This window comes from Trachurus trachurus (assembly GCF_905171665.1).
Source record: "Trachurus trachurus genome assembly, chromosome: 14".
In the NCBI taxonomy this organism is placed as follows: domain Eukaryota; kingdom Metazoa; phylum Chordata; class Actinopteri; order Carangiformes; family Carangidae; genus Trachurus; species Trachurus trachurus.
The window spans coordinates 17,323,172-17,338,205 of record NC_139903.1 but is presented as its reverse complement, the minus strand read 5'-3'; the positions used below and the strand labels follow the sequence as shown (position 1 = coordinate 17,338,205).

Sequence of the window (15,034 nt, the reverse complement as noted above, 5' to 3'; positions counted from 1 at the left end):
CAGTTTGCAGCTGAGTAAACTCTTTCCTCTGATGAAGGCCACAAGATGGGGCTGAAAGCTCCAGCTGGTTGACCATGTGATGATTATTTCAGCCTACTGTTCAACACTGTTTCCATGGTCAATAATAGACCTTAAGGTTTAGCTTTTACATGCAGGGAGCTGTGAATGACGGTAGATGAGATCTCTGATGGTTTCTCCACCAGTTTAATACTTATACTGGATAAGAGGTAACTTGGAGTTATGATTGTTTTTGCACCGGCTGCAGTTTGACATGATCCAACGGTAAAAAAGGGAAACCGAGTATAAAAATAAGCACGCTGGTCAAAATGCGGCCCCCGGCCCCCAACCCCCTCTGAAAATTAATCAAGTGATCGATCAGCTGCGGTTCACGTCACAAATTTGCTCGGACGATAAGAGGGGAGTAAACAAAATGTGACCACGTGACCAGTCAGCTGACTCCGTGTGCCTTTCACAAGACCGCGCGCACAGACGCTGGGATCATAACAAGCCGTGTCCTGCAGCTGCGTGACGGCTCACACACCTCTCCCCCCCGGTCCCTGTGGAGGTGGAAACAGGACCGACCTGACTCTCCTGGCCTACCCGTGTCTGTCGCTCCGAGCCCGGGGAGATAACGACGACGACCCCACCGGTCGGAACTTTATTTTGAAGGAGCACTGCAGTGAGTGGTGGTGGCTAACTAGCTCCGCTGTTACCAGGCTGTTTTACAGCGGAAAAAAGTTTGCGTCTGCGGGTGAGCGTGAGTCATGTGCTTCAGTCTGAAGTGTTAAATTCAACCACTGTGTTACTTCCTTGACGCCCCGTTCGTCTTTGTGTCTGTCTCTGCCTTTGTCCTCCTCCTTCAGACACCTGCAGCCCGAAACAATGCGGCTTCCTGCACCGCCGCCCTCTGCAGGGCTCATTGCCTGCACCTTGGTTTTCATGTTGCCGCTGTTGGTGTCGTGTCACCCGGTACTGACCTCCGGACAGCACAGCCTGGTCTTCATGGAGCAGCTCAGCGGCCCACACGTCGGCTTCAACTGGAGAAATATCAGCTGCCCTCTGTGCAAAGCTGTCTTCACCATCCTGGACATCGCCCTCCTGGTAATGGCCTTTACACAATACAAAATACACAATATCACTTAAAATGAACTTAAATTAAACTAAACTGAGAGAAGCCACAGACAGGAACATCGCTGAACTGTTAACCCAAAAGTTAAACCAACCATGTTGGGTCCAGGAAGACAGAAATGTTAAAATGTCCAACAGCAGAATAAAAGTAGCCTAGTCTATAGGCAGTGGGCAAACAGAGGAAAGATAATATGAACCACTAAAAAGAAAAAATACATCAGCCATCTGTCATTAGAAAAAAATTGATAACGTATCTGCTTTACATGTTAGACTAAGATAAAATAATACTCTTAAATACAACAGCCTGCTTTCCTCATGAAGTTTGTCTTTCAGTCAGTGGTGCAACTGTGAAGAGAAATGACATGTTGTAAAGAAGAGAAGTGTTTATTGAGCGGTTAAGTTTCGATAGTGTCAGATAATTTTTTTGTCAATTCTACCACAAACTGCAACCCTCAAAATAAAGTTGAGTTGAAAGTTAAAGACTTCATGGTGTTTGCAGTCCAAAACATGACATACTGTTCTTTACCCTGATAAAGACTGATGTGAACATCATCGTTTGTTATTTTCTTGTTATTCCACTTCTTTATTGTTCTGTTAGTTAAAGGTTTCTAAATTATTGCTTCAACTTACGTTGATGTGATAGTTTGAAAATTATGAAATTCAAGATAATTTCTTCATTTAATTGTGATTTTTGGGGCAATGAGGCAAGTAATTCAGGTCCTGTTGCTAAATGTGCTTTGTTAGCACACTAGATATAGGTCAACACAAGTTTTTGTTTGTTCTACACTTTAGGTTTACTCAAGTTTACAAGCAAATGCTGCAAGTGACACTAAAGGGCTCTGAATGCAGAAGGACCACTTCTTGTTCTGTTGATGTCATCACTTTTTCAGATCCTCCAGTGATTCCAGCTAATCTAGCTCTAAAGTCTGTTTGAGACATTTCATCATAGGGTCTCTTTGTTGACCTCGACCTGTTGATCTCTGTTGAAACAGAACTGGACAGAATTAGCTTTTGTGTTCATATTCAAAGTCTGTCTTTGTGACTGAGATGCTGCACCGGCTCAAGAGAGCCACTTCTGCATGATATCAAGCATCATATTGTGGTTAGGGAAGTGGGAAGTTGGAAGTTTGCATGTGATTGAAGCTAATTTCAGTTGCCTGTTCCTTCAGGAAGTTCGAGGTTTTTGATTTGACACTGTGAAGCAATATTTCTTTTTTGCTCTGCCTCTTTGTTACCTCTCCTAGAGTGACGTTAACGAAGAGCGAGTGGCACGCGCAGTAGGCGAGGCGTGTATCCGTCTCCATCTGGCCGATGAGACGGTATGTCGGCAAATAACAGAGCTGTTCAGGGACGACTTCATCCGGGCCCTGCAGGAGTCCCTGCTGTGGCCCAGTGAAGCGTGCGCCCTGCTGGTGGGGCCTTCCTGTGGCAAATTTGACATCTACGCACCCTGGAACATCACCTTGCCCAAGGTCCCCAAGCCGCCTGTTACGCCGCCGTCTCCTCCGAAGCCTGGCTCTCCGCAGAACAGGGTCCTGTTTTTAACTGACATCCACTGGGACCAGGTGAGAGACCAGTCAAACAACTGGATTGAAATATTAATAGCAAGTGCTGGTAGACAAATCTTAAGTTCACAAATGCAGTGTCATATTGACAGTGATGATCACTGCTAAGTCAAAGACCACAAGGTTGCATTACATCCAGAAGGTTAAAGTTATTGATTTACTTGAAAGGATATTGGCATTCTCCCAGGAAATCTGATCTAAACTGAAAATGAGGGCATGATTTTGATCACCTGATTTTTAAGTCCTGCTGAAAAACAACCATGTCCCCCTGACAGGAGTATGTGGCCGGCAGCGCTGCAGACTGCAAGGACCCTCTGTGTTGTCGTAAGGACTCGGGCTCTCCCAGCTGGAGGCGGAGAGAGGCCGGGTACTGGGGAACCTACAGTAAGTGCGACCTGCCTCTGCGTACAGTGGAGAACCTGCTGGAAAACACTGCCAGGACCGGACCCTGGGACTGGGTCTACTGGACCGGGGACATACCAGCTCACAATGTTTGGTCCCAGACCAGGAAGCAGCAGCTGTCAGAGCTCACGGTCATCTCCAGGCTCATCCACAAGTAACTCTTCTTTCAGAGCTTTTTGACACAATGAACATCACTGCTTTCTTCACACATAACATACAGCTCTGGGAAAAAATTAAGAGACCGCTCCAATTTTTTTCTTAATAAATCAGCATCTCTACATGTATGGCAGCCGTACCACTCCAGTGTTTATTGGATTCAAGCACACCTCATTCTACTTAACGAGGCACTGAGGAGGTGACCACCTGAACCAAATCATATTTAATGAGGACAAGTATAAACACCTGCTGTGATTAAATATTCAGGGTTATTCCACCAATGTTGATTTATGAACTCTTCCTAAGTTAAAAACTTAGTGTCATGATGTTTAAAAATGAATATGAAGTATTTAAGTCTGAAAACAATGCATCTTTTTTATTATTTTGACCAGATGTCATTTTCTGCAAATAAATGCTCTAAATGATCATTTTTATTTGGAATTTGGGAGAAATGTTGTCAGTAGTTTATAGAATAAAACAAAAGTGTTCATTTTACTCAAACACATAACTATAAATAGTAAAACCAGAGAAACTGGTCATTTTGGTCTCTTCATTTTCTCCCAGAGCTGTATGGGCACATGTGAAATCTACTGCGGATATCTTCACCAGCGACTGACGTCTAACTGATTAAATACAGTGTTGAAATATCAGACCTGTCAGTCTTGTTACTGGTGATCGACGACTGCTATTGGGTTGTCTTGATAACACAGTCGCTCTAATTTAACCTTTTACCTAGCTGTTTGTCATGTGCTACCTGGAGTTCACCCAAACTGGTTATTTACTCTTCCTCATATCTTATGTGCAGGCACCTGGGACCGAATGTGACGGTTTACCCTGCTGTAGGGAACCATGAGAGCACACCCGTCAACAGCTTCCCGCCACCCTTTGTTCATGGTAACAGATCCTCGGCCTGGCTCTACGACACGATGGCGGAGGAGTGGTCAGTGTGGCTCCCAGAGCAAGCTTTGAAGACTTTAAGGTTCACAATATTCATGTTTTTATTTTAAATGTAAAACTTCTTTTATCTGGGCGCTTGTTGACATTGTCGTGCACCTTGCAGATAAGAGATAAATGTTGTTTCTAGATAGAAAAAGAGTAAAGGCAAGCAGAAAATAAAGAAGTCTCAGATTATTGTTCCTTTACAAAGAGTTTGGAGATTTGTCCTTCAAATATATTGGTATGTTCAATTTCAGATATGGAGGATTTTACACAGTGGTGATTCAGCCCGGTCTCAGGGTGGTGTCCCTCAACATGAACTTTTGTGCCCGAGAGAATTTCTGGCTGATGGTGAACTCTACCGACCCTGCCAACCAGCTGCAGTGGCTGGTTCATATACTCCAGGCCAGTGAGGACAAGGGAGAGAAGGTGAGTAGAGCTGCAAAGACGAACGCTGACAAAAACAAAGCAGCCTATGGATGGGTTTAAAGCAGAAGTAAGTGATATATTTGTGTTAATATAAGTCTTAAATAGTTATATCTTCCAACAGCAATCACTTACATAGAGTGTTTGGACCGAAACACGGGTCTGTCAGTCACTCTGCTCTGAGCCGAGGAGAAAACATTTATCGTATCCTACAGTTTTTATCCAATGAGGAGAGAGAACGGCATGCAGGGCTGTGTGTGCAGCCAAGGGACGCCGTGAATGTGGTGACGTAGGGACGAGGACTGTTATGGTGCGTTCAAGGAAACTCGTAACTCGTGTTTTTCCGACCTGTGAGTCATACCAGTTCGATCTGGTACGAGTTCACGGGTCGGAAGTTACGAGTGGCCGTTATAGTGACTTTCACAGGTAAAACAGGTCGGAAAAACACGAGTGGGTTGCCTGGAACGCTACAAAATCGTAAGTTGTGACTTGAAGCTGTAATTTACGGTTTCAAAAGCCTGCCTGGAACGCAGCATTAGCCAAAACGACCGAATCGCTTACTTCTGCTTTAATATACAAACTGAAAAGAGGAGTTAAGAGTAGATTATCCACTTAACTTTATGAAAGCATATATCTTACTCCAGATCTAGGTAATGACTTCTGGGTTTCACTTTACTGCCCTCTAGCAATAAAATATATAAAAAATATATTCTTTTATTAGTACAGTAATCGTCCTTTCGTTTTCTCCTTCATTCAGGTGCACATTATTGGTCACATCCCACCTGGTCTGTGTCTTGGCAGCTGGAGCTGGAACTACTATCACATCGTTAACAGGTAGCTACGTTGATCATATAGAGATGCAGAGTCCCAGAACTGAAGGTTTAGTGCTGTAAAGACATCCACAGTGACGGCACATCATTGTGCTCTGTGTTTACTCGTTATCACTGAGGGAAGGAGCGTTTGTCCTGTGCACTCAGCAGTTTGTTCTTGTTCATGTTGCATGTGATTTTTAGAAGAAGCTTCAGACCAGGTTGTTTCATTTCTGCAATAAATACTAGCTGCATTAGGTTTAGGGTAATCCATCCAGATTATATGTAAACTGGGATAATTTTACAATGTGATTTAAATGTGGTTGACTTATTACCAGCAACGCTTGTTTCACTTCCCGTTGTTGTATTTGCATGGAAGTCGTGTCCTGTCGTTTGGGTCTGTTTTAGTAAGCAGGACGGGAAGTTTCATTGAATTTAATTTTTTTTATTAACGGTCAGAGTCCCACCATAGTTAAATTTGCTGCTTGTGACAACCTGTTTTTGACCTGTCAGGTGAGCTGGGTTGTACTGTAAAGTTATCACTGTTTCTTTCTTTTTTTAAATATATTTTTGGGGGCTTTTCCCCTTTAATTGATTGGACAGCTGTAGAGAAACAGGATGCAGCAAAGGGCCACTGCCACCTGCTCCACCCACTGAGCTAAACAATATCCCAAATTTTCACTTTTTCTTGTTCAACATACTGTATTTTTTTTTCAATCCAGATATGAAAACACCATTACTGGACAATTTTTTGGACATACACATGTGGATGAGTTCCAGATGTTTTACGATGAGATGACCCTTACTCGTCCAGTGGGAGTGGCATTCATCGCTCCGAGTGTCACTACTTATATGAATCTCAACCCAGGTGAGTTGTGAGCTGGTCGAGTCTTGTCTGAACATTTCAAAGGAAACAAACAACACAACCGAACAAAAAAAACTGTTTTTCTCTTCCCAGGATACCGTGTCTACTATGTCGATGGGAATTACAAAGGGAGCTCTCATCTTGTGCTCGACCACGAAACCTACATCCTCAACCTCACCGAGGCGAACCACAGTCCGAAGGCGCCGTCTACCAAACCCGATCCGAACCCGAAATGGACTCTGCTGTACCGCGCCACCGAGGCCTACGGTCTCTCCACGCTGTTTCCCTCAGATTTCAACGGGCTGATGCAGGACTTTATCAAAGATGACCGGGTTTTTCAAAAGTTCTGGTACTTCAACCATAAAGGACACGTGTCGGAGCCCTGCAAGGAGACCTGCAAAACCACAGTGCTGTGCTACCTGCGGAGCGGCCGCTACGATGAGCTGGAGCAGTGCGACCTCTTGAATGGATTTGGAGGAAACTTAGTTAAAGCTGCCAGAACAACTCTGTGTTGATCTGAGGAAGTTTGGACTGAATGGTTGGGCAGGGGGAAAAGCAAAAGGACCAAAAATGAAATTGAGCCAAAAAAAGTTAATTTTGTTCCTGTTGCTGGTGCGTCAACGAGGAACAATTGTGTTTGTCTTTTACTCCTGCACCAGTTTATGTAGATAAAACCTGACACTGAGTGTGAAGAGTTCTCAGTTCTGCCTTGTGTTGTCAGCGATGTTTTCACAATAACATTTCACCGATTGTGTTTGGAAACAGGGCTCAGTGTTGGTGTCCGTTGCTGTTTCGTAAGGCCAGTTTGTGTCGAGGCTCCTCGAGAGTGTGTAGAGCAATGTTTCTGCCTGAAATGCACAGAGTGGCAGGTGAAGTGCTTTTCTTCAAAGTTGTCATGATGATTTTGTGTTTGGTGCCTTGCGTGAGGGGAAAAAAAACCCATCCTTAACAATGACCTCAATTTTTAAAGATGCTTAAATGCATAATACTACATTTAAAATGAGGTTGGATTTCATACACTTTAGGAATTAGGATTAGACTGTCTCCACAGGAAATTTCATCAGGTGGTTTTGTTTAAACTGGGACATAGTTATCATGCTTAAAGCAATCCCTCTTTCTGACAATTAATATTTGATTTGAGGATGTGTAAAATAACTCAGACCGCCTATTTAATTGAATCTGGTGAATTTAAGAGCCTGATTATGTGAGATTTCCCTCCTTCATATCTACCTTAGATAAGCGTGACAACACCTGCCTCAGCAAAGACTTGAGCATCAGTATTTCTCAGCGAGGTTTACTTCTGTCTGCACTTTAATTCTTTTGTTGCCTGGTTGACTTGTAGGTTGAATAGAGGACAAATTTTGATTGACCCTGAGTGTGACGAGCTTAGGAAAAATCTCATCTTGATCTGTGTGACCTGTGGTGAAACATGAGCATGTCAAGGAATGCAACTTGTAAAATGAGCAATAATTTAAAGAGACTATGTGAATTGTGAATAAAAGATGATCTGATACTCCTGCCCTTTTTTCTGGTTGTGAGAGGAAGAATACTGATTACAATTTTTAAACAATTATTTATTTTTCAGCTATACATGGGTGAGATCTTTCAAAAGTAAATGCAGCATGTACTTTTCCACTATATGACAAGCACGAATGCACAACAGCTTGCCAGTAACTCTTAGTGTCAATACAAATGTGCCCCGTTTCTCACAGATAAAGATAGATGTCTTCAGTTCCTGCTGCCTCCACACGTTAGAGCTCAAGGTGGAGCTGTGTCACATCTACTCTACAATATGAGAACACTCACATGTACTCTTGTATCTCATGTGTCATCCTGTCCTCTGGTAAACTGCTCTGTGGTTTCCACTGCTGCATCACAGCACAGATGCCCCTCACTAAGATCAACCACTCGGTACATATAGGTGTAGTCAGATGTGGGATGTTACAAAATAGCTAGTTTCACATTGACTGGAGGGGATAACCTGCACCAGCGTTGTTAATTCAATAGGTGCAAATCTTTTTCCGATTCTTTTAAGAAGACACAAGAGAGTCACAAAATATACACACAGATATCAATCGATTCACTTCAACACGTTACAAAATGTTTCATGCTACTTCATCACATATTGTCTAACTGTACACTGATTTGACTTGGAGGTAACGTCTGTCAACGAGTACTTTTCTGCCTATTTTTTGATTTAAGCACCGAGCTCGTTAAATTTCTTGAATTGGAGCTGCTCGTCATCCATCATTAAATGTAACAAGCCGTTTCTCCTCTATATCTTTCTGTAAGGCTTTTATTAAGGTTCTGAGAAAGACATGGTGACACCAAAGTCGTTCTTGTACAAGTCCCAGGTCTTGGGTTTGTGTGGGTTGTCCAGCTCCTCTCGGGGGAGAAACAGCCTGTGGAGAGTTAGGAGAGAGTTCAGAGACGGAAACTTCAACAGAAAGATTCATATCAAGCGGCAGAAACTTACTTGTTCTCCTCTACGAAGGAGGTGTTGAACCAGAAGTAGAAAGGAACATCTTCATATCCTTTAGGAATACCCTGAAGGTGAATGAGAGGCCCGTTAGACTAAATGTGAGGCTTCCTTACAGATGTTTTTATAAAAGGGTGTGAAGTGAAGAACTCACAGCGCTCGATTCAAACATGACCTTCACGTCTCCATCGACCACAGGCCCGTCCTGTAGGCTGATGACTACGGCGTTACTGCCCACGTCGGGAAATACCTGCAAACAGCAGTGATGCATAAACCCCCCCAGTCTCCCCAAGTCTACAGATGAATCAATGTGAACCCAATGAGTGTGTGTGTTTGTGTGTGTCTTACTGTGCAGTTCTCCTGTTTGGCACACACACATTGAAACACCAGCTCTTTCCTCACAATTATCTTCACCTTGAGGTCACTGCCATCACCTTTACCCACACCTGGGACAGAACACACACACACACACAAAAGCAGGTATTAACACAGACACGTTTAAAAGGATGAAGTTACATGTTGGAGAGCCCTGCTGGTTGCCACGGTTTCACCTGCTATGGAGTGGATGCGGATGCTCTTGACCTTGAGGCTTTTGGGTGGAGGCAGCTGTCTGCCGAACCTGTTCTTCATGACCTCGTAGTAGCCCACGTACCTGCTCTGTAGTCCACACAGACACAACACAGATACATAATCATCACTGATTGCCTGTGGTTAAGGTTTTATGAGGAAATTTCTCATTACTGCTAGACTCACACTTTATTATTATTATTATTTTTTAAATATATTTTTGGGGCTTTTTGCCTTTAATTGATAGGACAGTTGAGAAGCCCCAACTCACACATTATTTAGAAATAAATAAATTACTATTTAGTCTGCCAATATGTATTATTATGGTAGCATAGATGTTGTGAGTAGAAAAATATAATTTGAATGAAAATTTGTCCTATGCTCCATCCGCTGTTCATCTTTTATACCACATGGGGGCACTAGTCAGAATTACGGTATCTAAAATGTACACAGTGGCTTTGAGTGTGTCCAAAAATGACTTACACTATAGTAGATACAATAAGTACGGCCCCTGATCACCTCGTTCTTACCTGAGAGGGAGTCTCCACCCCCTGAAACTTGGAGCTCCGACTCTTGTCCGTCCTCCTCTCACCAAAATACTCCAGACTGTCCTGGTGGACAATCAGAAATGTATGTAGTAGTGATGTAGTCTGCAGTCACCGATTCAATAGACAAGTCTCAAACTTCAAGACACGTACCTGTGCATTCTCAAACTGGTCACTGTCAATAAGCCAGGTGCACACCATCGTACCTGTGCGTCCTGTCAAACAGAGCAGAGTCACGGTCAAAGTCAAATATTCTCTAAATGACAATGAAATAATTTGTGATCAATGTCATCACCTTTCCCTCCTTTACAGTGAATTGCGATTATGTTTTGGGGATCAGCAGACATCCACTCCCTCACATTGGCTGTGTATTTCAGCATGTCCCTGAGACAAACAGTACAACACACACTGATAAAGACAAGCTGATAAAGTGATACCGGTTTGTGATACATCCAAATGTGGTGAGGGGAGGATTTTCTTCATGCTCATATCAATGACATACAGTGAGAAAAAACGCTGTAAATAAAGAAATGACACATCATAACATCAAGAAAATGTTACTCACTCTAAGGAGGGGACGTTGTGGTCATCGACGAAAATCCGCTCAACTTTGTAATGGAAGAACTGAGGGTCGTAACCTTTCTCACCTGGAAAGAAAAAAAGATGATACATGGGTTTTGTAGCTTCATAGAAAGAAAGAAAGAAAGAAAGAGAGAGAGAGAGAGAGAGAGAGAAGGCATTTCATGTGATAAGAGGAGGTGCCAACTTACTGCACAGGTTGTAAACTTTATAGTGGCCTTCATGTTTAGTGTCCAGGAACCGAGCGACCTCCTGTGCAGAAAGAAAGAGAGGAGGAGTCATTCTTCGAGGGCTCAGTTAATGTTGCATGTGGATTTCATATATGAAAAGTGAAGTAGGTGAACTCGAGCCATGTTGAGAGATTTTACCCTAATTGGATTCCTGTAGAAGGACTGTTTCCCAGAGGAGGGGAAAGACATGGCGATGACACGGTCTAGGGAAGCAAACAAATGTTCAACTTCTTCAAGTATGCCTTTTTTTTTTGTGTGATCCCTTTGTTTTATTTACGCAGTATATGTAACACCTACCCGTGACATAGGTGAGGTCAAGGTCAAATCCGTCCTTCTGGTAACGTCGCTTGTTCTCAGAAACCTGACAACAATAGTAACGAGTCAAGAATCAGGAGGTAGCAAATGTCTACAGTCTCATTGCCACACCAGATGCTACACAGCTGCAAATCTCCACAAGACTTTAAACTCGTCAGACATTCAGAGATTTCTGTGTGACCTCACCATCCTCCTGGTGACCTTCTCCAGCTCTTTCTTCTGAGCTGCCAGTCTGAAAACCCTCACCAGGATTAATATCCTCAGGAAACGAAGGAACGTCACCACCCTGAAAAAAAAACAAAAAACACTCGTGGACATTAACAAACATAAGCATCATGTCATCACCATAATACAAATACACAGTTTAAAGTTTATACAACAGTGGAGATGATGTGCTACAAATAATGTAAGGTTAAATAAAACAGAATATTCTGAAATGAATAAAACAGCCAATATAAAAGTTGCTGTAGTCCAAATGAAAGGAAATAAAAGCACATGATGGTCTGTAGATCTATAGAGGTATAAGCAATGTGTTAGGGCCAACAGTTATTACTTCACTCTTATCAATATTAAGTGGGAGGTAAAGGTGGACCGTGCTGAATTTGAGGTTAATAACAGAGTCATCGAGCGTATTCATTTCACAATATCTGCATAGCAATAAAAGCTCACATTAAGCTTGCAGGTGACATGTTTAAAATCCAGCGACAGCCCCCTGAGGTCATCTTCACAGAGGACCACCACAGTGTTTTGCCAGTGGCCACATAAGGAAATCTATCTTGTTAATAATAAAGTCACTTTAATAATGAACTACAGAAGCCAACCCATGGAGACATCACAAAACCCACTAAAGCTTTATCTTACTAGAACTCCTACAGCTACAAGACCCTCCATCTCCAGTAGTTTTTAAAGGCCCTGCACATACAGTGGGGGAAATAAGTATTTGACCCCCTGCTGATTTTAGCCCTTATTTCACTTGATATATAAAATAATACCTTTCTATGATGATTTTATTTTTGGATTGTTTTGTTGATATTCTGTCTCTCTCTCTTTCGTAAGCAAACTCACAAAATCAGCAGGGGATCAAGTACCTACTTTCTCAACTGTACATGTTTTCAACCACTCAATCAAAATGAAACCGAGGTGGTCTGTGCTGAGAATCACCGGACATCACCAAACTGCAGGTGAATAAGCCCAACATGAGAGTGAAGGAGATATCAGTTCATCGTAGTTTCACGCAGTCCTGAGCAGAAGTGAATAAGTAATGTAGCTGTTTAGCTCTTTAAAACAGCAGAAGATTAATGTGAGAAGATAAATCTTATTATTTAACATGTCAATTCAAATCTTCCAACAGATCTCTCCGAGCTGCCATGTACTTATATTATTCTTTATTCACTATGAAGAAATCAAGTGTCTAAAGAACTGTATGAGCCACGTCACAGTAAGATTTCATGCGAATGTACCTGGGGATGAGACTAACACCTGTCAGGTCAGTGAAGGCATAGATCATGGTGACCACCAGGGTGACGACCACAACACAGGCATCTACGATGTTCAGCTTGGAGCTGAAATACACTTTAAACCTAAAAAAGGGGGGGAACAAGACAATTAAAAACACCAACATCACACTGCAAGAAATATAAACTGACTTGGTTTCAGGATGACCTGGATCTTTTCAGTGACACTGTGTTAGGGCTCTTAGTCATTATGTTTCATGAAGTCTAGCCCAGTACATGCCAAACATTTCCTGCTCAACTTCCCCTTCATAACGTCCTGTTTAACAGATAATCACACATGGTTTCTGCTGACGCTGGACTCTGGGAATGTTTGCATCACTCAATAGCTCTTGCTCTCACTTTCCCAAGTAAAGCAGTTGTAGCATAGAAGCAGGGCCGCTTACAATACGCTGCATGAACCGGTGCATGAGGGAACCCACTTCTAACACAGTGTCAGCAAATAATTAACATTCCCACATCAGATTTACTGCAAGAGTGCAGGTGTTGGTACTGTATCTATCCACAAAGTTAACAAAGAATGAGGAAGGAGGTGTTGAGATCATAAAAAAAAATAGTTTTCATCGTGCTTGACTTCGTAATCATAACAAGGTGCTGACTATCATAAAACGTCCTGTCCCTACTCACCCTTCCACATAAACCCGCAGGAGAACGTCAGCGAGAAAGAAGAAGGAGATGGTGAGGGACACGGCCTCTAAGGCGTCTCCAACCTCTCTGCTCTTGGTTGGCAGGGAAAGGTCCACAATCACCAGCACAATGTCCACAACGATCAACACCATACCAAATACGCTGCAGAAGAAGACACAGTACCGTCAAAATCATCATCTTCATCAAGGAAAGAAAACAGTGCAAGCAGCTTTCACTCTGCATCTCTCCATCCAATAGACACTCACCGAAATCCAAAGGACATAACAAAAGGTGTAATCTTCTGACGGATGTTGCTGCAAAGGAGAAAAAAGGTTGTCAGTGAAAGCTGAACGTGCTTCTGAATAAAAAGTTTGTGGGCAAAACTTACTGGTACATAGTGTCTGGCACCACAGTCTCATCCTTTCCGTCATCAATCTCCACTTTAGCATCCTCCATCTTTGCAACGTTTCTAAAAGGATGGACAGATAAAAGTCAAGACTGACACCTTCACAAGTAAACCAACAGCTGCAGTTCAGGCATTTACATGCTGCTGCACACACCCACACACACATAGCCTACACACAGATTAAAGGTTAACAATTCCCATGAAAATTTACCCATTTACACCAGAATCCGAGCCTGGGTTGAAATGGACAGTGGACATGATGTGTGCGTCCTACTCTGAACGTGTTGTCTCTGCAGTTTGAGAAACAAAAGAAACTGTGATTACAGATCAAAACTCTGGCTGCAGAGTTACAATGTGAAACAGACAGGGGAGGACGAGGACAAAGACTCTGTGTCCTCTCCTAAAACACAGTATCAGCTGACACCAGATTAAAAGAAGAAACAGTTTTATCATTCAATTTCTACAGAGCCTGCAGGAGCTCATCCTTTAACAAATGACGCAGAGCGACGCTTTGATTTACTGTCAAGGAAAAATCAAACAAACTACAAACAAGATATTTAAGCAACTTGTGCCAGGATGTTTTTACCTTTAGGGAAAATGCAAACACAAATCAAACAGCTTCCCTCAGTCCTCTGCTCTTCCTCCCTGGAGCGTTTCTTACTAAATTAATCCCCCTACAGAAACTTAACTGCTGCCTTCTTACCGTTTGGACTGTCATTCGTGAATTATACGACGGGTTGTCTTGTGACTTCATGTGAAGAGAAAAGGAAGACGGTTCAAAGGTTAACCGGGCACAGTTTTTTCTATCCATCCACTTTCCTCATCGTTTTTTGCAAACGTAGCGGTTTGAAACTTCCTGGACTCTCTGGTAAAAGACGCTCGGCCCTTTTTTCTTCTCTCGCGCTCTCTCTCTCCAACCCCTTCAGTTACTCTTCACTCATCTTTCCTCCTCACCCACTCTCACACCAGCGCTGACAGAGTCTGACCATAACCTTCCTGTGCGGCTATTTTAGCTGGTTTTTAAGTGAACAACTAGGCCAACAGTCTGTCCGCTGAGCTCCCACCTCCCACCTCCCTCCCTCCTTCCCTCCTGTCTCTCACATCTGCTTTTAATTCACTGTGCATTCCCAAGCGCCAAAGACTCCGAAGGGCAACAACTGCCTGGTTTCTTTCTTCTTCTTTTTTTTTATTCCCCTGCAAAATGTACAGCTACATAATAATAACAATACTTGCAGAAACCGGTAACATTGTTTAAAAAAAAAAAAAAATCCATATACAGTCAAAAATGCAAAGGGGGTGTGAATCAAAGTTGAGGGGCGCAAACCTGCAAATCCTGCATTACACCAGTAGTGGGCAGATATGTTACTGTATGATATATGATCTCAAACAAGTGCGTAAAAAGCTCACATCCGTATAGCAGTTTGGAATTATATCTAAAACCTATTACTTAATAAAAACGTGGCCTAGACTCATAAAAAGTTTGCAATA

The 15,034-nt window shown here is 42.7% G+C and overlaps 2 protein-coding genes across 4 annotated transcripts; one reads left to right on the top strand and one right to left on the bottom strand.

Moving 5' to 3' along the window:
• Positions 1–502: 502 nt before the first annotated feature.
• Positions 503–7,800, top strand: smpd1 (sphingomyelin phosphodiesterase 1). Of its 2 annotated transcripts, none has more exons than XM_083985901.1 (9): positions 503–751; positions 864–1,101; positions 2,373–2,693; positions 2,969–3,249; positions 4,057–4,230; positions 4,445–4,616; positions 5,371–5,447; positions 6,145–6,290; positions 6,381–7,800. In XM_083985901.1, exons 2-9 carry the CDS (start codon positions 883–885, stop codon positions 6,800–6,802), a joined length of 1,812 nt encoding a protein of 603 aa, XP_083842027.1. In that variant the 5' UTR covers positions 503–751; positions 864–882; the 3' UTR covers positions 6,803–7,800. The 2 variants fall into 2 exon arrangements, with proteins under 2 accessions (XP_083842027.1, XP_083842028.1); XM_083985902.1 differs by having other exon boundaries at positions 503–757.
• Positions 7,801–7,981: 181 nt separating this feature from the next.
• On the bottom strand, positions 7,982–14,588 carry tpte (transmembrane phosphatase with tensin homology). Of its 2 annotated transcripts, none has more exons than XM_083985903.1 (19): positions 14,250–14,588; positions 13,758–13,836; positions 13,529–13,609; positions 13,407–13,454; positions 13,141–13,302; positions 12,463–12,582; positions 11,189–11,288; positions 10,985–11,048; positions 10,826–10,890; positions 10,649–10,709; positions 10,444–10,525; positions 10,174–10,262; positions 10,032–10,093; positions 9,864–9,944; positions 9,318–9,423; positions 9,115–9,212; positions 8,921–9,016; positions 8,764–8,834; positions 7,982–8,689 (listed from the first exon to the last, which is right to left on the bottom strand). In XM_083985903.1, exons 2-19 carry the CDS (start codon positions 13,802–13,804, stop codon positions 8,587–8,589), a joined length of 1,536 nt encoding a protein of 511 aa, XP_083842029.1. In that variant the 5' UTR covers positions 13,805–13,836; positions 14,250–14,588; the 3' UTR covers positions 7,982–8,586. The 2 variants fall into 2 exon arrangements, with proteins under 2 accessions (XP_083842029.1, XP_083842030.1); XM_083985904.1 differs by having other exon boundaries at positions 14,133–14,263.
• Positions 14,589–15,034: the final 446 nt, after the last annotated feature.